This window comes from Bos indicus x Bos taurus, chromosome 19 (genome assembly GCF_003369695.1).
Source record: "Bos indicus x Bos taurus breed Angus x Brahman F1 hybrid chromosome 19, Bos_hybrid_MaternalHap_v2.0, whole genome shotgun sequence".
Taxonomy (NCBI): domain Eukaryota; kingdom Metazoa; phylum Chordata; class Mammalia; order Artiodactyla; family Bovidae; genus Bos; species Bos indicus x Bos taurus.
The window spans coordinates 23,538,937-23,564,891 of NC_040094.1; the positions used below are offsets into that span (position 1 = coordinate 23,538,937).

The 25,955-nt window shown below is 38.9% G+C and overlaps 1 protein-coding gene across 3 annotated transcripts in view; it reads right to left on the reverse strand.

Moving 5' to 3' along the window:
• Positions 1–15,789: 15,789 nt before the first annotated feature.
• Positions 15,790–25,955, reverse strand: part of YWHAE (tyrosine 3-monooxygenase/tryptophan 5-monooxygenase activation protein epsilon) — a 35,041-nt gene continuing 24,875 nt past the window's right edge. Inside the window, exons 3-7 of one of the 3 annotated variants that reach the window (XM_027519602.1) lie at positions 24,225–24,331; positions 23,385–23,591; positions 21,266–21,402; positions 18,427–18,473; positions 15,851–16,816 (exon numbers count right to left, since the gene is read on the reverse strand). In XM_027519602.1, the coding sequence (XP_027375403.1) occupies positions 18,466–18,473; positions 21,266–21,402; positions 23,385–23,591; positions 24,225–24,331 (459 nt within the window). In that variant the 3' untranslated portion in view covers positions 15,851–16,816; positions 18,427–18,465. Of the gene's footprint in view, positions 16,817–18,426; positions 21,403–23,384; positions 23,592–24,224; positions 24,332–25,955 lie in introns of all 3 variants that reach the window. The other 2 variants (XR_003506997.1, XM_027519601.1) reach the window with 2 other exon arrangements.

Here is a 25,955-nt window from a genome sequence, read left to right on the forward strand (position 1 = left end):
CAGGGCTGATCTCCTTCAGAATGGACTGGTTGGATCTCCTTGCAGTCCAAGGGACTCTTACAGACGGGGAAAATTTTTGTGCACAATCACAGCTGCTACGTGACAGAACCAGGAGTCAACTCATGCCTCCCAAGACTTCTGCCAGCCCTAAAGCATTAGCCCAACTGCTGTCAGGTGTGAGCTCTTAAGGCCAGCCACTGGTCTAGGCACCAGGGGCAGATTCACAGCAAGATGGTCAATGAACAGTAAATGTGTGTTAAAATACTAAAAAAAAAAAAGGGCATAAAGGAATCATGTGGGCAGGGGAGGTTGGGCTTAAATAGGAAGGTGAGCTGGGCCTCTAGAGAAGGTGACTCTTGAGCTTAGCCTTGGAGGAGGTGAAGAGCGGAGAACTCTGGGAGTCGTGAAGTGTTCCAAGTGGAGGGACCAGCCAGTGCCCCTAGAGGGGGCGACAGGCTTGGTGTGACAGAAATTTTAAGACTAGTGGGAGTGGGGCAGGGTGGGGCAAGGGAAGAGAGGTAGATGGGAGCATATGAGACAGGGGACTGGATCAAGGAGGACTTGCATTCTTGTGAGATGAGAGCTAAAGCCGGCTCACCTGTAAACAGCCTGTGGTCTGCGATGATCAGGTCCAGTTTGGAGGTCTCTCTGGTGGTGACATGCCATCAGATCCAGGGTTCAAGATGAGTATCCAGAGCAGTGGTGGCTGGGTCCTAACAAGAGCCACTTGAAGCATGGATTTTGGTCATTGCCTCTCTTAGCAACCACCTCTGTACTGGCCTAATTTTCCAGGTCTCCTGTCCATTCTCTGAAGTACCTGATACCTCCCCAGTGCATTCCTTTTCTGCTTACATTAACCAGAGTCAGATCGCATTATTTTAAACAAAGAAACCTGCCTGGTACCTTGATGCAGTCTGATCGTCTGAGTCTCAAGCATCACCCTTTGTGAGGCCTGCCTTGACAACCTCAGTCACTTTTCCATGCATCACCCTGCTTTTTCTTCACGGCACTTACCACCAAAGTTGCCTTGTGTATTTGCTCATGCCTTTCTCCCCTCACTAACCTTCATGAGAGTAGAGGCCCCCCCGCCCCGTCTCATTCACCCCAGTAACCCCAGACCAGGACTGCACAGAACAGACCTCTAATTAAAGTATTTGATGAATGAATGGATGAAAGCTGCCACATGGACATTGTTCAAAAGGAGCCAGATCCATGTGTCTGGAGCAGGTGATTGTGATGATGTTGGGTCCAAGCCCAGGTGAGTATGCATAAGACTCCTGTTTAGCTCCACAGACTTCTGGGGTACAGATGAAAAAGGACACCAGGTACCAGTGTTCTCTGAGTAGAGAAAGGGAGAGAGTGAGAGAAGCAAAGGAGAGAGAAAGGAAGAGTGGGAGGAGGGTCAAGGTAGAATAAGAGGATATGGAGCTCACCTCTCCCCACATCAAAAATACTTCTACATGTGGAATAAACCTCACCAGAAACTAACAGGAAACTGGCAGGACTCCTATACAACCAAGGCTGCAAGAAACGAGTCCCAGGTAATCAGGAAGGCTGGGAAGAAAAGCATTGGGTCAGGACCTGTGCTCTTGGAAGGGGACTAAGATGAAGAGTGAGATGGCACAGGTGGATACTCACCTTGGGGAGTGGGCAGGTTATATCACTGACTGGGCGTCCCAGTCCTCAGGTCTTTTGCAGAGGATGCAAGACCCCGTGACTGCATGGAGAATGACTGGGACAGATAGTAGGCTGGAGAAGCCTAGACTCCACTGTGACGAGCGGGCAGTGCCGGCTCACCACCAGACAGGGCAGAAAGAGGTCTGCCCTAATAACTGCCACCTTGCCACAGCCCCTGACGAGCTGAGCAAACACCCTGGCCCTACTCACTCCACACCACAGCCTGGCACTGGATCTAGGGGAGCCAGATCCTGGGAAGGGATTTGATGGAGGGACACAGAGGTGGCCAGGGGACCTGGCCACTGTAGGCACGTACTCAAACAGCACTGTGAAGCAGCGCAGGCTTCTGGTGGCGTTGCAGCCACTTCAGTCCTTGCAGCCACACCACCATGACTGCCAAGCCGGCCCCACCCACTCCGTGCCACAGCCTTGCGCTAGAGCTGAGACCACAGCCACGGTAAAGACATCGCTGATCAGGTTTTGAGCAGAACTGCAGATGCTTACACACACAGCCACTGACTATAAGCACACCGACCCTACCTACTTCAGCACTCCCGTCCTTTGCGGGAGAGGTTGCAGGGCGGGGAGAAGGAAACACACACTTGAAGGGAACAGAGCCAGCTCCAGCACAACCCTCAGGGCTTTCGCTCCAGCAGCCTGAGAGCAGGCAGGAAGTCTCTCCTCACACCCTGCACAGTCTCTGGCTCCTCCAAAACCATCCATACCTGCTATCAAGGTGACAGTTGTCAGCACATCCTGAGAAAGACGGGTTGGCATTCACATCAAGTTCAACCCTCACACCAAAGGCAGCACCCACTGTCCACACAGGGATGCTCCCACATAAAAACACCCCTTTAAGACCACAACACGAAACTGTTCCACCTAAATCCAGAGAGACAGAGAAAGTTAAGAAAAACGAAAAGGCAGAGGAACTACTCTCAATCAAAAGAGCAGGAGAAAATCCTTTTTTTAAAAATTTTAATTGGAGGCTAATTACTTTACAATATTGTGGTGGTTTTTGCCATACATTCATATGAATCAGCCATGGGTGCATATGTGTTCCCCATCCTGAATCCCCCTCCCACCTCCTTCCCCATCCCATCCCTCAGGGTCATTCCAGTGCACCGGCCCTGAGCACCCTGTCTCATGCATCGAACCTGGACTGGTGATCTGTTTCACATATGATAATATACATGTTTCAATGCTATTCTCTCAAATCATCCCACCCTCGCCTTCTCCCACAGAGTCCAAAAGTCTGTTCTTTACATCTGTGTCTCTTTCACTGTCTCACATATAGGGTCATCGTTATCTTTCTAAATTCCATATATATGAAGAGAAAATCCTTGAAGAAATAATGGAACAGAGATAATCAGTCTATAGACAATGAATACAAAAGGTCAGTAATAAAAATGCTAACTGAATTAGGAGAGTAGATCCAAGCACAGATCAGTTTAACAAGGGACTAGAAATTATAATAAAGACCCAATCAAAAATTGATAATGCAATCACTGACATAAAAAAACACTTTAGAAGCAATGAATAGCAGACACTGATACTTATGCAATTTATGACACAGAAGAATGCATAAGTGGTCTGGAAGACAGAATAATAGAAATTACCCAACCAGAACAGAAGAAAGAAGGGGGTGGGGGGAGGAAAAGAAAGAAAAAAAGAAAAAAAAAAGAGAAAACAACATACGAGATCTGTGGGATAATATAAACTGTGCCAATATTCACATTATAGGGATTCCAGAAAAAGAGAAAGGGATCAAAACTGTACTTGAAGAAATTATGGCTGAAAACTTCCTAAACCTAAAGGAAACAGATACCTAGGTACAGGAAGCACGGAGAATCCCAAACAAGATGCCGCCAAACCAGCCCACACAAGGCATAAAGGGAGCAAGAGAAAAAAGTCATTTACAAAGGAATCCCACAAGGCCATCAGATCATTTCTCAGGCAGAAACTTCACAGGCCAGAAGGAAGTGGCATAATAAAGTCTTAAAAGGGAAAATCCTGCAACCTAGGGTACTCTACCCAGCAAGATTTTCATTTAGAATAGAAGGAAAGAATTTCTCCGACAAGCAAAAACTAAAAGAATTCAGTAATACTAAACCTACCCTAAAGAAATTTGTTGTTGTTTTCTCTAAATGGAAAAGAAGAATCTATAGGAAAGGGAAAACCCCAATAGGAAAAGCAAACATAGAGTAAGGATTAAATATCACTTAAATTAGCCAGTACAGTTTTTTTAAAAACTGTAAAAGCAGCTACAATAAACATTAAAACAATAAGCATGAAGAGGTAAAATGATATCAAAAACACAAAATGGAGTAAAAAAATGTGTATCTTTCAGAATGTGTTTGAACTTAAATGACTATCAGTTTAAAACAATGAAATATAATTACAGGTTAACATACATTAACCCTATGGTAACCACAAATCAAAGAAACCTACAGTAGATACACAAAAATCAAAAATAAAAGAACACAAGCATACTACAAAATAAAATCATGAAACCACAATGGGAGAAAAGAAGAATAAAGAAACAGGGAAGAACTACAAAGACAACTGGAAGACAAGTAACAAAATGGCAGTCAGTACATACCCATCAAAAATTACTTTATATGTCAGTGTACTGGGAAGTCCCTGCTGGTCCAGTGGTTAGAACTCAGTGCTCTGACTGCCATGGCCCAGGTTCAATCCTTGGTTGGGGAACTAAGATCCTACAAGCTGCACCACACACCCAAAAAAAGAAAAAAGTCAATGGATTAAATGCTGCGATCAAAAAATGTGTGGTGACCGAATGAATAAAATGTGAGGTCTTTCAATATACTGTCCACAACAGACTCACTTCAGGGCTAAAGACATAGACGGAAAGCAGGGTGATGGAAAAAGATATTTCATACAAATAGAAACAATGAAAAAGCTGAGGCAGCAATACTGGTATCAGACCAAATCATTTAAAACAAAGGCGATAATAAAAGACAAAGAACATTATATAATGAAAAAGGGATGAATGTAAGAGGAGGATATTATACTCATTTAACATGTGGACACCCAATACAGGAACACTGAAATATATAAAGCAAATACTAACAGACATAGAGAAAGTGATGATAATAATAGGAGCCTTAACACACTACCGCCCCCAGTGGACAGACCGTGCAGGCAAAAAAAACATCAACGAGGCGACACAAGTCTTAAATGACGCGATAAACCACTCTGAAAAACTTAAAGCATTTCCTCTACATTCAGGAACTAGACAAGGATGCCCACTCTCGCCACTTCTGTTTATCACAGTATTACAAGTCCTACCCTCAGCGATCAGACAAGGAAAAAAAGTAAAAGGTATCCAACTTGGAAGAGGCAAAACTGTCATTATTTGCAGATGACATGATACTCGTTATCAAAAGAACCCTAAAGTCTCCACCTAAAAAAGTTATTAGAATAAATGAACTCAGCAAGGTTGCCGGATATGAGTAATACATAGACATCTGTATATGTGGAATCTAAAAAAATAACACAAATAAATGTAATATGCAAAACAAAAGCAGAGAAAACCTGTGGTTACCAAGGCAGGGAGAGAAGAGAGAGGGACAAATTAGGAGTATGGGATTAACAGATACAAACTGCTATATATAAAATAGACAAGCAGTATCTTATAATACTGTATAGCACAGGGAATGAAATGCATCATTGTATGATAACCTATAATGGAATATAATCTGCAAAAACACCAAGCTACTATGCTGTACATCTGAAACACAATACTGTAAATCAACTGGATTTCAACTAAAAAAAAGAGTGAAAAGAGAAAGCAGGAGGGCTAAGGGGAGTTAAGGAGGGGAAGGGTTGCACAAATAGGCCCGCGAAGGGCCAAGAAGGCAGGCAGGGGTCAGGAAGGCCAGCTCCACTGCACACTCAGAGGCCCAGGGGAGGTGGCAGCCCAGGATGGGCAGAAAATGTGGATTTCCATATTATCCAGTGGCCGGGAAGAGTGCTCCAAGAAGGGGCTGAGGAGGAATCTAGAAATAAACCACACCAGGAGGGACATGTCCACACATCCACGGCCAGCAGCAATGGACAAAGGGAAGCAGACTCACAGGTTGTGCAGCCAGGTTTGCAGTAAACAACCTGATACACGAAGATCCTCTTTTGGGGACTATTAAAACAGGTCATCTCCCGGCCAGGAAAACACTACAGAACAAGTCTGGATACGGGAAGGTGGGGCACTAACTGGCAAGACTGACAAAAGGCTGAGAGGCTGTGAAAGGCTCCTGGGTTCTGAAGGGCAGGGACAGGTGAGGGGCAGGATGTAGGTAGACGTGGTCTCCTGGAAGTGGGACCACCTTCCATGGACACTGAAACCTAGTCAGGGCATTGCTTGCTCATAAGGACACTCTGGAACAGTCCCCCAACTCTCTAGCACCAGCAGAGTTTACGATGGACTCTGCTCTCTCCCTAAATATTTCACCATGATCAAGGCAGCAGCCCCACACATCTGCCCCTGTAAGTCCTGAGTATACAAGAGCCGGCAAGAGAACTATTTGGAGGCAGGCAGTTAGTTCCTGTGCTATTTGAGTGTGAAGGGAGTCCTTGGGACTTCCTTGGAGATCCAGCAGTTAAGACTGCACACTTCCACTGTTGGGGGGCACAGGTTCAATCCCTGGTCAGGAAGTAACAACCCACAAACGGTGTGGCATGGCCAAAAACAAAAAAAGGCGGAGGGGGATTCATAAGGACTCTAAAAAATTAACAGTGACCACAGAAAAGGTACCGGAATTACAGTATCAGCAGCAATAACACACACAGAGATCTCAGTAAGATATGCAGACTGCTCTGCACGTTATACTCATCTAATCCCCATAATTATGTCTTAATCCCCATCTTACAGACAGGAAAACTGAGGAACAGAAGACAATGCTCAAAGACAATTAAAGAGTTAGAATGTCAGGTTCACTGATCCTTCTGTTATTTTCCTTCTTACTCTGCTATTAAGCCCACTCAGTGAATTTTTGATAGTTTTTTTTTTCGGCTATGCTGTGCGTATTGCAGGATTTTAGTTCCTTGAGAATTTCCTAGCCATTAAAACAAACAAACAAACAAACAAAAAACAGAAGTTCCCAAATATCAAAATTAGTTATTGAGCTTCCAACATCTCCTTGAGAAAAGATTTAGAATTGCAACTGCTCGTCCTCTTCTCTCCTTTCAATTGAATAATTTTTAAATTTCATTTTGGTTATCTCCAGACTTTTAGCTATACCTCTTTGCATTGTTTTTATATGATGCTTTCCCTAAGTATTACCATGCTATGCTGTGCTACGCTCAGTCACTCAGTCATGTCTGACTGTTTGAGATCCCGTGGACTGTAGCCCACCAGCCTCCTCTGGTCCATGGGGATTCTCCAGGCAAGAATACTGGAGTGGGTTGCCATGCCCTCCTCCAACGTATCTTCTCAATCCAGGGATCAAACCAGGTCTCCCACATTGCAGGTGGATTCTTTACCATCTGAGCCACCAGGAAAGCCCAAGAATACTGGAGTGGATAGCCTATCTGTTCTCCAGAAGATCTTCCCGACCCAGGAATCAAACCGGGGTTGTCCTGCATTGCAGGACGATTCTTTACCAGCTGAGCTACCAGGGAAGTCCAAGTATTACCATATATATTCTCAATTTCCCAAGGTCTTCTCAGACTATAACATCACTTCCAATAAAATACATTTACAATCAAATGTATCAATTACCGCCCCTTGACTTCCTCTTATGCTATAGTTACCATATGTATGATATACCTACATATTATTAATCCACAATGCACTTAAAAATTTTTGCTTCCGACACTTGTAAGATTTTTTTTTAATTGAGAGAAATAAGTCTTTTACATTTACCTTCACATTGCCATGTCAAGTGTTCCTCCATTCCTTATTGAACATCTATTAAGAATGCCAACTGTTCTCTTGTCCTTAGCACCACAGAAGAGAAACTCTTGGCACTATTAACATTTCATCATTCCAAAGCTTTCAGGCTCATGAACATAAATGCAAAAAGAGAACTTAAAATTTTAGCAATTCAAATCCCTAAGTACTTTTAAAGAACAACAGGGGTTTATCCCAGGAATGCAGGATTGGTTTAATATTTAAAAAGCAATCATTATTATTCATTACAATTCATTATGATACACTAAAAGAAAACCCATATGATCATTTAAATAGAAGAAAAGGTACCTGACGAATAAAAACATTTCTGACAAAAACTCTCGGCAAATGAGGAAAATAAATTAACTCCTCAAACTGATACAGAGCATCTAAAGAAAATCTTGCAGCTAAAGTCATATTTAATGGCGTTTTTAAGAATGCTTTTCTTCATAAGATCAGAAACAATATAAATGTCTGCTCTTACCATTTCTATTTAACATTGAGCTGGAGGTTCCAGCCAGTTCAATCAGGGAAAATAAATAAAAGCATGAGAAAAAGTTAAAACTTTCTATTAACAGACAATATAATTGTCTATGAAGAAAATCTGATGATATACAAAAACAACAAAATACCACTAAGCGAGTTTAGCAAGGCTGCAGGATACAAAATCAATTCACAAATATCAATCTTATTTCTTTACACTAGCAATGAGCAGTCAAAATTTGGATTTTAAAAAGCATACAAAAACAAAAAATTCATCCTTAGGAACAAACATGACAAAAGATGTGAAAGACTTGTACACTGAACAGCACAAAACCCCAGTGGAGCTTTAAAAGGCTTAGAGAGCCTTATGAAGATTCAATGTTATTAGGACAGACACCTCATTGAAGGAAACATACAGATGGCAAATAAGCATATAAAAAGATGCTCAACATTAGTCATTAGGAAAACAGAAATCAAAAACACCTATTAGAAAAATTAGAGAGTAAGCCAGCTCTACAGTTCAATGGATAGTTTGTTGGACTTGAGACTGGCAGGACATTACAAAGTACAAAAAGGAGACCTTCAACCTTTGGAGGTTGTCTTGATTATGATGGTTTTACATGTGTATAATATCCCCAAACTTCTCAAACTGTATAGTTTATATACATGACTTAAGTCAAATAGAGCTGCTTTTTTAAGTGAAAAAGCTCTTTCAAAGGTTTCCTAAAGACAAGTACACATATAGAATATTTTCCTATTTTTATTTGGGATATTATTTTCTATTCTATTCTCATAACATTGTATGCAAACAAGTTCCTATATTAGCATAAATGTTTTAACTTCACTTTTTAAACAGCAACATAGTACACACCGTAAGGCCACACAATTCAAGCCACATTGATGGGTGTTTAGGTTATTTCTAATTTGCTATTATAATGCCAAAGTGAACATATTTTGCATATATTTGTAAATAAGTATACACACACAAGCAAAGGGTGCATTCATTTAATACTTTTTGTCCAGTCTCAGGATCTACATAAATGTTAGAATTAATAAATTAGTTTAGCAAGGTAATAAAATACAAGGTCAATATATAGGTAGCAACATCTGGAAAACCAAAAAGATTAACTACTACTTAAAACAACATGAAAAGAAATCGATACCTAGAAATAAGTCCAATAAAAGGTACCAGACCTCTACACAGAAAACCACAACACATGGAAATTCCCTGGTGGTCCAGTGGTTAGAACTTGGAGCTTTCACTGCCAGGGCCTGGGTTCAATTTCCGACTGAAGAATCAAGACCCTGCAAGCTGCGTGGCACAACTAAAACAAAATACAACCCACAAAACACAGGGAAAAAAATTAAAGATCTAAATAAACGGAATAGACTGTGTTCATGGATTAAAGAACGTAACTGTGTGAAGATTGTGTGAATTCTCCCAAATTTATTTAGATTCAATAAAATCCTCAACATACCAGCAGGTTAGGTTGTTGTTGCTGTTCTACTACTGAAATTATCAAGTTGATTCTAAGGTGTATATGGAAATGCAAAGAGCCAAGAATAACCAATACAATCTTAAATAACAAAAAATGGAGGACTGACATTACCAGATATTGAATTATTTTATACCTAGTGTTACACAGGCACCAGGAAAAGACCAGTGGAACAATAAACGTTGCTGGAGCAGTTAAATATCCATATGGAAAAATGCTTAACACCTTATTACCATGCACAATATAGATTCTAGATGCTGGATCTAGATATGACAGGTCAAAGATTGCTTCTAGAAAAACAATCTTGAGGTAGGTAAGTATTTCTTAAATAGGACACATAAAGCATTTTACATTACAGGAAAATAGATATATTGGACTACATTAAAATTAAGAACTGCTCAAGACATCATTCAGTTCAGTTCAGTCGCTCAGTCATGTCCGACTCTTCGCGACCCCATGAAAAGCAGCACGCCAGGCCTCCCTGTCCATCACCAACTCCCGGAGTTCACTCAGACTCACGTCCATTGAGTCAGTGATGCCATCCAGCCATCTCATCCTCTGTCGTCCCCTTCTCCTCCTGCCCCCAATCCCTCCCGGCATCAGTCTTCGCCAATGAGTCAACTTTTTGCATGAGGTGGCCAAAGTACTGGAGTTTCAGCTTCAGCATCATTCCTTCCAAAGACATCCCAGGGCTGATCTCCTTTAGAATGGACTGGTTGGATCTCCTTGCAGTCCAAGGGACTCTCAAGAGTCTTCTCCAACACCACAGTTCAAAAGCATCAATTCTTCAGTGCTCAGCTTTCTTCACAGTCCAACTCTCACATCCATACATGACCACTGGAAAAACCATAGCCTTGACTAGATGGACCTTTGTTGGCAAAGTAATGTCTCTGCTTTTGAATATGCTATCTAGGTTGGTCATACTTTTCTTCCAAGGAGTAAGCGTCTTTTAATTTCATGGCTGCAGTCACCATCTGCAGTGATTTTGGAGCCCCCAAAAATAGTCTGACACTGTTTCCACTGTTTCCCCATCTATTTCCCATGAAGTGATGGGACCAGATGCCATGATCTTAGTTTTCTGAATGTTGAGCATTAACATACTAAAAAAGCAGGGCATAGAAAGGGAGATAACGATAGTAACTATAAAGATACATTCTAAATGTATAGCTATCCCCCCAAAAAATATAAAGATGCCCTACAAATCAATGATGACAACCTACAGAAAAATAGGCAAAGATATCCAAATGTCCATAATCACATTAAAAAGTACTGTCTCATTAGGGAAAATAGAAATTAAACCCAGAATAAGAAATCACTACACATCCACCAGACGGCTACAACTAAAAACAGTGACTATACCAAATGCCAGGGAAGATTTAGAGCAACTGAGATTCTCATACACTGCTGTAAAGCAGTATGTACTGTCAAAACAGTACAACCACTTTGGAAAACTGTTTTACACTATCTATGAGGCTGAAGCCATGGTTTTTCTGGTAGTCACATTCGGATGTGAGTTGGACTATAAAGAAAGCTGAGTACCGAAGAACCGATGCTTTGGAAGAGGTGTTGGAAAAGACTTCGGACAGTCCTTGGACGGCAACGAGATCAAACCAGTCAGTCCTAAAGGAAATCAGTCCTGAATATTCATTGGAAGGACTGATGCAAAGAACTGACTCATTGGAAAAGACCAGACCCTGATGCTGGAGAAGATTCAAAGCAGAAGGGGGACAACAGGTTGGATGACATCACTGACTTGAAGAACACTGAGTTTCAGCAAGCTCTGGGAGTTGGTGATGAACAGGGAAGCCTGCTGTGCTGCAATCCATGGGTTGCAGAGTCGGACATGACTGACTCAAAGGATGAGGCTGAACACATATATTCTCTATGACCCACCAGTTCCATTCTAAGATATTTATGCAACATTAATTCATACATATACATACCAAAAGACACGCACAAAAGTCCATAGCAGCATTATTTGTACCACCTCAAAACTGAAAATACCCATACGTAGGATAGGTAATGGTATACTAACGTAACAAAATACTATCATACATGGCCATGAAAACACACTGTTACAGGCAATGACATGTACTAACCCCACAAACCTAATGTCTGGGGGGGTGGGGGGGAGGGCGGGGAAACAAGCCATTTCATTTATGTATGTCTACCATTTAGTTTCAAAACCAGGAAAAATTGATCAATAGCAATGACCCAGATACTGGTTCCATTTGTGGGGGTTAAGGGGGTAAATTAAGGAACAGGCATGAAACAGTCCTTTAGGATGTTGGTCCTGTTGTGATTAAATGGTGTGTTCCCTTTGTAAAAATTAAAATTCTAAGATGTATCCTCACAACAAAGTATTCTACATATCTGATCTTTGCTAACTATAATCTTAGCCAAGGTGAAATTGGCATCTCTTGCTTTGGCTTACATTTCCATAATGATGTTAAGTGAAAAAAACAAGTTTTTAAAGATTCCTAGAACTCACCTAAAAGCAAACTCTGAGGGAATTCAGCAATTACTGTGGTCTGTTAAGGCTGCAAATATACCACTAATTAACATAAAAGAAGCCTTAGGTGCTAAAATAAGGCCGACTCCAACTCTATAGCACCAGAGTTCTAAGTGGAAGAGTGTCTTAGTGGAAGACGCACAAACCATGCAGGAACGAAGCACAAGAGCTGAGACTTCCAGCACAACTGAAGAAAGTGGTCAATGACAGCTTTAAAGAAGAATGCTCCTGCACAGGCCTCATAATGTATGGGCTACACAAGCACACAACTGTGAAACAAATGCCTGAAACCCAGCAACTTTTTCTTAAAAAAAAAAAAAAAACAAACAGAAAACTTAGGTTATCTGGAAAACTCAGTCACAGCACTGCAGCAACTTGGCAATCCACAATCACTACTTATTATCTATTTGGATTATGGCTCTACTTGTCCAAGCTAAATTGGAATGGCTCCACTTATTTAAAAAAAAAAAACTAATTTCTAAATTAAGCTACTAGAAAAAAATTAACCTGGTCATTAATCTTGACTCTTTCTAGATGGTAGCCACCAAAGAGCCCTAAACATACTTACCATTTATATTCTATTTCCTCAATTCTAGTATGATTTATACTACAGCTTAATTTCCACTATAGCTTTTCAAAAAGGCATGTTATCAGTTGCAAACCATATACTGATCTCAGAAACATTAAAGTGTATTTCAATAAAACATTAATAGCCCAAAAGAAAAAGAATGCTTAATGGTTATGAGCATGGGCTCTTCAGTCATACAAACCCAACTCTGAATTCTGTTCGACTACTACTAACTTTGTAGCTTTGGAGAAGTTTCTCAACTTCTCCCTATCCGTTTTCCTACTGGCAAAATGCAGATGGAAAACTCACCTAATGACCGAGTACCTATGTGCTAGGCCCTACCTAATGACAGTGCCTTGAACACAGCTGATACTGTCTTAGCTGTTAGCTGTCAGTTATCAATCACAAGTCTAGGATCTCAAAGAAATGAGAGCTACAAGACAGGGTTTAATTTTGCTGATCTGGGTTGGATCCAGTATCACCACTTCCTCTAAAAGCTCACAATTCCTTTCCACTAGTGGCGGGGGGGACGGGGAAGGGGCAAGATAGGGGTAGGGAATTGAGGTACAACCTATATATATATATATGTATGTAGTCAACACTCTAACTATAAATGGGAGTATAACCTTTAAAACCTGTGACTATGTTGCACACTTGAAATTCATATTATAAATCAACTATATCTCAAAACAAAAACAAAAAACCACTCCAATGGGGAAAAAGAAAACTTTAAATTCAAAGAAAAACAATTCCTATAGTGAAGCTTCCCAGAATTTTACCAGGGAACCCAGTGAGCATGTTAAAACTTTCAAAGACTCATCTTTATTGCCAAAATTTCAGCATGCTCACCCCTCTAACTGTCCTAGGATCAATACCATAGCAGCTAATTGGGGATTTTTGTTTTTTTGTAAATCACAAACAGCATTCATCTGGAGCAAGAGTGGCAATGTTTATACTATTCCACCAAGACGCCCGTACAACAATCTAACTTAAAATTCATTCTAGTCTTCCTAGAATGCAGCAAAACTAGATTTTCTTTTCTGGCCACGCATCTCAATGCCCAAGCATGGGTATAAACCCATTTATTGTTACTACTAAGATTTCAGAAAACCTCTGGGTTTAAAACTTCATTTTTAAACCAAAAAATCAAAATTAAAAGATTAATCACATTCAAGTTTGTAATGGTCAAGTTCCTATTTAAATCAACTGATCCTCACAGATGACTGAACCAAGAACTGAAGAAAAAAAAAACACCCCACCTTCCCAGACCAGATACAGGAAGTAGCATAACACTGTCACACTTCTGCAGTCTCCACACTTGACTGCCTTCCAGTCTTTGATAGGATCTTTCTGAAGACCTGCTGCTGCTAAGTCGCTTCAGTCGTGTCCGACTCTGTGCAACCCCAGAGACGGCAGCCCACCAGGCTTCCCCATCCCTGGGATTCTCCAGGCGAGAACACTGGAGTGGGTTGCCATTTCCTTCTCCAAAGCATGAGTGAAAAATGAAAGTGAAGTTGCTCAGTCGTTCCCAACTCTTAGCGACCCCATGGACTGCAGCCTACCAGGCTCCTCTGTCCATGGATTTTCCAGGCAAGAGTACTGGAGTGGGGTGCCATTGCCTTCTCCTATAACTAAACAAAACTTGTCCTTCTGATGTCTCTCGTTTTCTTTGGATGGCAAGCTCTTTTTTCTCCATACCAGGAGTGTCACATCACTGAAAATGCTCAGAGAATCCTGAATTTGCTGAATACATATAACTAAGTCTACATAGGCAACCAAGGAACTCTTACACTAAGCAAATTCATGTTGACAACCCAACTGAACAGAGAATCACCTCCACAAACCAGACTATTTTGTAAAAAGATTACCTAGTGGTTCATGTGAACTCTTCCAAGTCCAGGCATCCACACGTTAGTGTGGGAGCAGCCTGCAAAACCCTGATTAGCAGCTTCTTTAAAAATTTGCAGTAAGGGTTTTACGAATTCCTCTGTTGGACTGAAATGCAGCATACAGTTGGCAAAAATACTGCTGGACAAAGAACAAATCATCTGATTAGCTCTTGGAGGTAGCTCCAGAGAGTATAATTTGTATGTGATCACCTCCAACTATCTGATAGAAAAACAATTCACAAAAATATGATTGTTCATTCTACATACTTATTTTAATAGCAACTACTAGTACATCACTAATCTATTAATTTCCCAAGTCTTAACAACAAAGAACTAAAGTCCAAGATACATTTTTGGTATATCTCGTTTAGCAATGAGTCGAGCACAGTGAAGCTGGTACTCTCATACGTTGCTGATGTGGCTATAATGTGGAATAACTCTTCAAGGGAAGGTACTGGGTTGGCGAAAAGGCTCCGGTAAAAATAAAAGACATATTTTCACCAAGAACTTTATTGATCAATGTAGTCACTAACTGAATGAATGTTTTGGCCAACCCAATAGTATTTACCAATTGCAAAGCTGTTTTCTAACACAGGGAATCTAGAAATGTTACCACAGATACACAGGCAACTATTTAAGCGGACCATTAACAAAGACATTTACTGCAGCAGCATTTACAAAAGCAAAGCTGGAAATAAGCTCAATGTTCAAGAGTAGTCAACTTCCCCCCGACCCACCGCCAAATGAGGAGTACATCAATGTGAGACAGTCATTCAGATTGACCTCAATGCCTGACATAAAATGATCTATATTAACTAAGTATCTGTACACACTGTTGTATAAATTCTCAAAGATATTACATCGAGTGTTTCTAACAGAGGACCACTGTACTATTTCACCATGTGTACGTGTACTTCTGAGAATCTATTTAATTCTTCTCTGTTCCTGCCACTCACTGGAGCAGGCGGAAAGTAACCTCAGCCTTCAGTTGTACAACTCCAAAAATTGCATGTTAGATGATCCTTAAGTACATTTTGTATTATAAAAAAACACTGGCACTTTAATGATTAAAATAAACATCACACTGTTACCTGATTTAGAGGACGGGATACTTGCACTATTTATACTCCTTGTTCTTCAGAACCAGGTTACATACAGGTTAACTTTTTCCCCCAGAAACATACATCATTTTTGGGAAACAAGTGATTTATGGAAGAAAAAAAAAAAAGTTCTTCACATTCAGGCAAAAAATATAATCAATGTATTTAGACTAGAGATTTTATTATAGAAGGAAAAAGGATAGAGGCACAATAATGTTTGGCATTTTTAATTTAGGTTTGTTTTATTTAAGTTTAATGTTAATCCATGCTGTGTTTCAGTAAGAACAATACAGATTCTGTATCTGTGGCTCCAGTCAGATATCCAGTAGTACAAATTAGCTTCAAGTTACACATACTGAACAAAAGAGGTTGAGCGAGCGAAGGAGGGGAGGGGCGGGGCCCGGGGGAGAGGGAAGGAGAAGAAACAAAGAATTGAACACGCATGCAGGCTTTTCCATACCACCTTCAACGCTAACCTGCTTCAGAGGGAGAGTAAAAGTAGGCAAGAATGAGCAGCCACGGATTGTTGAACTGTTACCAGCACCATGCTTTTCAGCAACATTTCAGCAGAGTTTGAAACACTTTTTTTTTTTTTTACAGCAAAACCATTACAACAAACTCTCCACAATACCTTTTACCACCTCAAGCTAACATCCAATTAATTTTAAACATTGGTATAAAATTCAATTTAAGCAATTAGAAAAAGGGAAAATGATACCACATACACCAATATAGTGTGATTAACCTTTCTCTTAGATGCTTGCATCACGTAAAATTCTAATGGCTTTCGAATGTAATTTCCATTTCTAATGGTGATCTTGCCACATCTGGCAGGAGACAATACAGTAATGCTGAAAAAGCCTCTATGCAGTCCTGTTAGTGTTCTTAAAGAACCTAAAAGCTGGGACCAGTAAAATCCACAGAAATTCACTCTTGCCTTTAAGAACTTTTGAAAACTGTTTTAAAAAAAAAAAACAAAAAACCAACAGGGCAGGAACCTAAATTCTGAGACCAAATGTAAAAGTCAGATTTGGTGGTTCTCAGTGACAATGGGGGAACTTCCAAGAGGGGTGGGATGGGAAGGTCTAGGGTGGTCAGAGATGGTTTCTCTTGTTGGCTTTTATGTCTCACTGATTTTCATCTTCCACATCCTGCAGCGCTTCTTTATTCTGCTCTTCACCTGCAAAGAAGAATGACAATTAATTTATAACCTACTAAACTAGGTTGCTGTGGAGACAGACAAAGGTATCATTCCAAGCATAAGACTCCTTATATTTGATACAACTGGTCTAAACACAGACAGGCAAAGGACTGCTACCATCCTTGACACCTTAGATGCCTAAGCCAAGAGGTGCTGCTGGATCAAGGTCCTGAATGATCAACAGGATGAAAAAAAAAATTGATGCATAGTAAAAGTCAATGTTTTTATGCTAAAAAAGCTCTTAAGTAGACAGCCAAGGTAACCATATTATCAAAATGATTTTCAAGCTTTCATGTGTATCTTGAGTCAAAATACTCTTTCTCAATAACCTCACCTCTTCAAGAACCAAGAGTATTTTATAAATTTTTGCAAAATCTAATTGATCTGAAGGTTCATTAGAAACATTTCAATATGAGAACTGAGCAGTAAAACGACTCAAAGGAGTTGGAAGATTCTGCTTTTGTAAACGAATATTTTACACATTTTGTATCTTGGACAATCGCACCAAACCATAAACCACATCTCTCACTGTAGAGTGGAACAGCATGCTCAAAGTAAACCAGACCACTGAGGTTATTAAAGAAGGGCATTTGGACCAGTTCTCTCATGCCACTTTTCTCTTCCCTTAGAACATGATTATTAATTAGCCTGAGGAATTTCAACTGCACTATGACATGCAATCGAAAGCCAGCCTATTCACCAGTCGTCTACCTATTAATAAGCATAAGACAGCCATAATAAGGAAGCATGCAGGCTTTTGCCAAAAAATAAACAGATAAAAGTTACATTATTTTGTGCTATAATAAACCTCTAATTCCTAAGTAGTTACTAGTTTGATCAAAATAAATGAAAAATCAATGAAATAACCCAACAATCATGATACTGCAGACAATTCATCCATTCATACTGCTTGTTAAATTACTTAGTCAGAATGGACAAATGACACTAAGAGCAGCTCCCTACAGGCATAAAGCAGAACTCTGAGGAACACTTTTAAATTGTCTTGTCTTAAAGACCTTGATACGATAAATGCTGTCATGGCAGTAAGGGTAAAGATAGTTTTAGTCATTTCAACATTTCTTTTGTGATAAAAATGTTTGCCATTTATTGTTTTAAAAAAGTATTTAAGGTAGATAAAGATTTTTTGACTCATTTAGAAAGACATGCAAAGAAAAGACGAAAACAACCATTTACTGAGGGAAGAAATGATGGACCACCCAATTGTTCTCCCAATGAACAATAATGTATTCAAACTTAAGAAATGATAAGAACATTCACACTCATTTTCAACAGCAATACACTGCCAAAATACAGTTAACATACATCAATAGAGCACACTCTTAATTTACTTATAAGCAATCACTAGGTTTGCCAAAAGTTCCAAGTAACTCTGGTGTAAAAACATTGTCAAAGAAGTCACACCCAACCAGAAGTAGACAGGGGTAGCAGATCATAAATGTCTTAAAAGGTTTTGCATCCTGGGATGTATAACAGGCAGTTTTTTAAGCAACAAGATGATGATATGCAGGCATGATTAGTGAAGAACCAAAACTAAAAGCAGAATTCACTGTGCCATGATAATGACTTACAAAGTAGAGTATTTAGGAAAGGAAGAGTTGGATTTTCCTTTAGGAATCTATATTGTAAGGAGAAAGGGAGGGAGAACAATCATATGAAAGCAACATTACAAGAAAAATAAACCAAGAGCAGGACAAAGGAAAACATCAATGACTTAGGGGAATCAGATTTTGGAATCTTACTTTGCATGAACTTCACTCTAAGAAATAATCTGTTGTTTTTTTTTTTTAATCTGTTCCTTTTTAAGAGGACAAAATATCCTCTTAAAAGGTATACAGAAAGGGAGAAAACATTTCCTCAGATATGTATTTCTTTGCCCAGTTTCTGGATTGGGAAGGGAGAAGGGAACAAGCAGAGAGAACACATTTCCTCTCTATGAACTTGTGTATTAAACAGTCCTCTGATCATAGGTTAAAAGAAAAAGGACCGAAATTGCTTGATGAGACAAAGTGGTGCTCCCTTTAAAGAATTATGTTTGAACACACCCAGACAAACATTAACATTCTGCAGGCAAAAAGAATACAAGCATGTATAAGTAAAGGTTTGTGAACAACATAAAGTTCATAGATTTCTTTGTTTAGAAACCCTCAATTCAAATGCTTTTTTACGCCACTTTTCACATTTAAAGTAAAAAAGGAGAAAACAATCTAAATAATCCTTAAACTAAGTGCAAGTAACATCCTAACTTCATAACCCAAATTCTTCTACATTCAGCATTGATTCTAAATCACAAAAGCAACTTATCATGTAACATTAGCAAAACAGGCAAATAATTTTCTAGTATCAACAGTTTGTAATTTCAGACAGCTTGTTTATTTTGCTAAAATTTCAACAGACCACTTGAATTTTTCAAGTTAAACTATGTTTCATAATTCCAAATATTTTTTAACACATCTCTTAAAACCTAATCTGTCTCAATGAAATTTAATTGGTCGATCTACAAAGTCATAAGGAATTGATGCAATTGAATTTCATTAGTTTAAGTGTTTAAGATTAAAGAGAAATCTACTCTAAAATGTAATTAAACATTTTGTATAAAAAACATTCTGAACTATGAAAACATAATAAGTTTAAAGATATTTTATTTTTAAATAATCCATTTAACAAAACATGCTTGATAACCAAGAAAAAGAGTATCTTTGATTCTGTATAAATGGAATCACAATCTGCCTTAATCAATTTTTGGTTATGAGTGATAACAGAAAATCAGACTTATTTTTATTTTTGGAATCTAGCAACTTTATGAAAGGAGACATCTGTACCAAATAATGTGTCCCCCCCAAAAAAAAATCACTTTTCAAAATCACTTTTTGTTGTTGGTATTTTTCACCCTCAAAAAAATATCCCAAGAGATCAAAGAGGTATAGCTTACTTTAGGTCAATACCGCTTACCAAACTCTCCACATGCTTTTTCCTTTTATCCCCTCAAACAGGCAGAGAGATATTAGTCTTCTCTGAGCTGGGGGTGACTATGAAGAGTCCACAGCTATCTGGCCATTCTTCTTAGTAGTTATTGTTAGAATACAATAGAATTTAAAGCTGGAAGGAACCCCAGTCATTAGTTCAGAGATGGTTTAGTTGGTTTTGAGTTCCACAGACTGGTAGTGGTTGCCTGCAGTGCTGTGCTGACGAAAAGTAATCTGTGACTCCATCTGGCTTTGTTGGTGAAGTGTGCAAGTAAGTCACATGCACCACAAATCTCAAGCCAAACCTAGTCAAGTTCTAAACAGTTCACAGAGCTACTGCATTTTAGAAGCAGAGTCCCCTAACTCTCACTTACCGTTAAGATAATTCTAAAACCTGACTCTGTCCTTCCACCGCCAACCTACATTCCCTGCCATCCATTTTCAGAGACATCTTTAAAAAGTTATGTTTCCAAATACAATATATATTGGTCTGACTAAGAAAAACTCCATTTAGCCTCAAGGAATACAAAATATGCTTCAGTTTGGGTAATACACTTTTAAAGGATTTGTAGCTAAAAATGACAAAATGTTGTTTCCACTCCCTGTATCACCAGAGCCAGTTACAAACACTCTTATAATTATCATGTCACACTAGTTTGTGTCCATCTCCCCATCCAGTCTCCCCACCCTTTCAATGATCTATCATGGGTAAAAACAATTCTTTAGCAATGAGTAGAATAAAATATTCTTTAAAATCAAGAAACGTGACAAATTTGGTCCTTTACATCTGGAAAACTAAGCACCCACCCTACTCCCAACCACAAGATTAAATTTTATAAAATAGGTAACTATTTACAACTGCAACATTAGAAAACAAAGAGACTATATCAGATCTCTTAAATAAGGATCTATATGAGCAGGGTGTTTCATCTGCTGTATAGAATACAGAGGAAAATTAGTCTTTATATAAAAGATTTCCACACAGGAAAGATACCATAAATACCTACTTATAACCATCTAAGTTTTAACCTGAGGATTGCCACTCAGCCAAAACAGTGACAACAACAATAAAATATAATTAACCTTAGACCCCTAAAATTGAATCTGAAGAATGGTAATATGAACTGCTTCCTCTCCCATCTTTCAAAACTGATAGAACAGAAAACTAAGTTTAGCCAATGTTATGACAGGTAAATCTTTAAATCTTTGATTATTAACAAAAGATCTCCTTTTCCAAACAGGCCTTTTACATTATTATCTTACAGACCAAAATGTAAGGCTGTACTTTGATACCATTTCCTGTAAAGGTAGTAATTAAAATTTGATAGTTTGGAGGGTAGGCTGAGTCTAAGTTATAGCATAATAATATGAAGAAATCCCAATTTTCTAAGAGTAAATAGATCCAACAACTGAGAGAGACATATTTTAACTTCAGTCTCCTTACCATCACCCTGCATGTCTGAAGTCCATAGTGTCAGATTATCACGTAACAACTGCATGATAAGTGTAGAGTCCTTATAGCTTTCTTCACTCAGCGTGTCCAGTTCTGCAATTGCATCATCAAAAGCTGCTTTTGCCAACCTACAAGAGTTCACATAATGTATTATAAAAATAAACTAAACAAGTCCAAAATAAACTAAACAAGTCCAAAAACAGATTTTAGAAATGACGTAAGTTAAATCTCAAGTCTTTTCTTGAGTTATCACTACCAGACCCTATTAGACGCTGAATGCTTGGCACTGAAAACAGGTGTAACTAATGAAACGTCTTTTTAAATTTTGTAATCCAGCAACTGTGGAACTAGTGAAATTTTTGTTGAAGTTCCACTGATTACTATGCTTTTGACAAGCAGACCTAATCCCATCCAAGCCACCATCAAAATATATGCATGTGAATGGTATTTCCAAATTCTAGTCAGTTTAACTTTATTTAATAAAGTTTTAATGCAAAAAGAAAAAATTCTGGGACAGTATCTCACAATTTAATTCAATAAAATTTAATGTTAACAGAGCATGAAAGAAAAAACCCACAAAAATGTGATCATATAAGCCATTTACTACAGTTAAGAAACAAAATTCACCTTTACTTTTTGAGTACTGTGTACTATGTACACCAACTGATGCTGGGAACAGGTAGGAAAAAGAGGAAAGAGACATAATATGAGTCCACAATGAACTTTTTTAAAACACCTAAAAATAGAGGGAGTGACATAAATAGCTACTATAACATAAAGTGCCAACCTGGAGAAAGTACTTCAGGGACCCAAGAGGGTAAGCAAATTAAGAAGTCATATTTGAACAATCTTTATGGGTAGAAAAAGAACAAATGGCATACTTCACATTAAAGCAGAAGCACGGAAAGGACTTAGGTTGAAGCTGTGTGTGCTACGGCTAGACTAGAGAATGGCAATCAAAGAGTCAACCAATACTATCCCTGAACAGCCATAGCTTCTTCAGTTAAGATACATTACCTGCTTGGACTCACTCAACTAGCCATTTAGAAAGCTTTTAGATGAATTAATATTGATTTTTCATTCAAAAGAACCCACCTGACAGCTGGAAAATCTTTTTCAGGGAATATCTGATTCCTACATACCCAAGAACACCGAGGTTACTTTGTACACTTACTCCTATTGTATGATTTATCTAAAATAGGCAAATTCATAGAGATTATCAGAAAATCGGACAGAGGTGTATATACTGTTATTGTTTAGTGCTAAGTTTGTTTCAGTTGATAAAAAAGTTTTAGAAATAGATGCAACAGACAATATTGTGGGTGTACTTAATGTCTACCCACTCCCACGGACAAAGGAGCCTGGCGGGCTTCCCTGGTGGCTTAGTGGTAAAGAATCTGCCTGCAGTGCAGGAGGAGACCTGGGTTGCGAAGATGCCCTGGAACAGGATATGACAACCCATTCCAGTATTCGTGCCTGGAAAATTCCATGGACAGAGGAGCTACTGTCCATGGGGTCGCAGAGTCAGACTCGACTGAGCACACATGCACACCCGCTTAATATCATTGAACTGCACATTTAAACACAGAATGATAAACTTCATGCCGTGTATACTTAAATAAAAAACCATGTACATATATGCCTTAAATTTATGTATCAAAATTGGGAATAACGTGAAGTATAAATGGGGTAACACTTTTAAATACATCAATAAGATGGCAAACTTTACAACAGAAAATACAACACAGTATGCATACTAAGAGCGTAACTATATTGAACACGAGACAAAGACTGAAAACTAATATACAAAAATGAAGATAATTCTATTATGAAAATCCCTCATTCCTTACTCCTACTCTGTAATAAGATTCTTTTCAATCTACCAATCAAATTTTTCCTCATCGCATAATTATCCTAACCACTATCCTAGTGAACTGAAATAGGTCTGTCTTTGTATCATCCAAAACAGTTGTGTTAAGAGCCAGAATTCTTCATTACAGGGCCAAGCCAAGGAAGGCAGCCCCAGGGAACAAGACAGAAAAACAAGGAGCTATTTTTTTTGGTAACCTTTTTCACTTTCAGTCAAGTTTTTTTCTCTTTAGAGACTTACCTGCAGGCACGGTCAGGGGAATTAAGAATTTCATAGTAGAATACAGAAAAGTTGAGAGCAAGACCTAAGCGAATGGGATGTGTTGGTGGAAGTTCTGTCATTGCAATATCACTAGCAGCTTTATAAGCCACTAGGCTGTTCTCCGCAGCCTCCTTCCTGTCATTCCCTGTGGCAAATTCAGCCAGATACCTGTGGTAGTCCCCTTTCCTAAAGCAAAACAAAACAACAAAAAAACCAGAATTAGATTAATGCTTTTTAAAATAAGTTGTTAAAAATTTTTCTCTATTACATAAAATCAAGTTGTGATAAAAACATGAACAGATGTATATACTTCAATAATGCAAAAACTTTCAGGAATGACTCAGATTTCACATTTCCAAACATAAGCAAAATCCTAGAGAAATTAACTGTAAACGTTCAAAAATCAACAAATTTTATCACTTGATAGACCGGAATTAAACATAGAAAGTGGTTCCAAAGAACAGCACAACAGTTTGTTAATGAAATAAAAAAACAACTATATAAAATGTTAAGACTGAACTGTGTAATGCATTGCTTATAGCTAGCCGGTATCCCCCACACAAATGAATATATAAACAGGTAACACAAAATCTAGTGCATTTTTTACAGCGATCGTCTGACCACCTCAAATGCAGTAATAGATTGTTCTTAGCAGTGAATTTGCAAATGAGTATTCAAAAACTTAAGTCTGAGAATCACTCCTCTTTTAACTATCCTTCCAACATTAAATAAAATGTTGAAAAATCTATATGAAAAACCGATGATTCTAAGAGAGCCAACATTTAATCTGATTATCTTCCCTTCTAGTATAAAACCTACATTTTATAATAGAAAACCTTGGACTCGCCAGTGTTAGCTGCTGGAATGAGGTGTTTGTCCAGTACATCCAGAATGTCACAACAGATTAACTTTAGCTCAGTCTCAACCTGAAAAAAAAAAGTCAAAAATTATTTAAGAAATTACACAAATTATCACATTCTATCTCTGGTTTTGGAGAAGAGAACCGTATTAAAGAGAACATATGTATCTGTCTCCAAACCTCCTTTTCCACTCTTGATACAAAAGCGGAGAAAACCTGTCTCCGGTTTATGTAAAGTATTTCTTCCTTCTTCCTACATGCCATTAGTTAAGTGATTGGGGGGGGGGGGGGGGGGCGGGGAACATCTCACAGTTCAGCTATAGAATTAAGATGGTGATTACTACTTAATGAATGCAACATATTAACTAGCTTTTTTTTTTTTTTAAACTAGCTTTTGTCTCCACTTACACAGGAAAACAAAGATCACTGTATTTGACCAAAGATAACTAACTTAAAGAACTTAGAAGCAGAGTGAAAACCTGAACCCAAGTAGGCCGCACGGCTAGGCTCACAGTTTCTAAGGGATGGAATAAAAACTCAAAGCCAGGCATTCTGCCTCCGGGACGCACACTCCTTAACCACTATTATGCTCAACTGTAAACCACCTTACTGATAGATCCATAACCAGCTACGACATCAAAAGTCCACAGACTGAAGTAAACACTGCCACTCATTTCAATTCGTTTATCATGCCAAAAACACGTACTACCTCTTAACACACATATACATTCTGCTCTGAATTTTGTTACTACAATGTCTTCCCTGGTGGCTCCAACGGTAAAGAATCTGCCTGCAATGCAAGAGTCCCAGGTTTGATCCCTGGGTTGGGAAGATCCCCTGGAGAAGGGAACTGAAACCCACTCCAGTATTCCTGCCTGGAGAATTCTGTGGACAGAGGAGCCTTAAGGGTGACAGTCCATGGGGTCACAAAGGGACACAACTGAGGGAATAATACTTTCACTCTTCCACAGTGAGATTGTTTAACCTTTCCAAATTCATTTTGTGCCCTCTGCAACCTTCTTTCCATTGTAAATAATTCTCCCACTCACTTCTATAATCTTGTACTGATTCTAAGTAAAACCAGCTCTCTCCTGAATGAACTACCTTCTTTATGGCTTTTCAAGTAGAGATAGACTGTTCTAAGAGGAGGATGATTTCTGAATTCTCTTAAGTCCTCACTGACTCAGGATGACTGTTCTAATACTCCAAACCCTTCCTCCCTTGGAAGCTCATCCACTATGTTTTAAAATATCAATTCCTGTCATCAACAGATCTCTGCAGGCCCTTCAGCCACATTCACTAGTATCTACAGCTTACCTTTCCAATTCTTGGTATCACACACCAAGGCATTATCACGTTCCTTTCAATGTAGTTCTCCTTGATCTCAACTCCATGACTTTTATTTGTGCACTCTTAACTGTGCTACTCTAGCCTGGAATTTCTAAGTTCCAATATTTTACTACTGGATTACAACTTCTTTTTTTAGTTCCTTTACTGCTGTTATTTATACTTAGAGACACATCAAGACCTCCAGTCTCTTGACTCTTTCATCTCCCAATTTATCAGTTCCTCTCTTTGCTTCCTTTCCTTCTTACCCCAAATCCCACCATCTAGCACACAGACTTCTCTCTTCAGCACTCTCAACCTCATCTCCTCATCCCTCTGCAACACCAACCTGAATACTGACAATC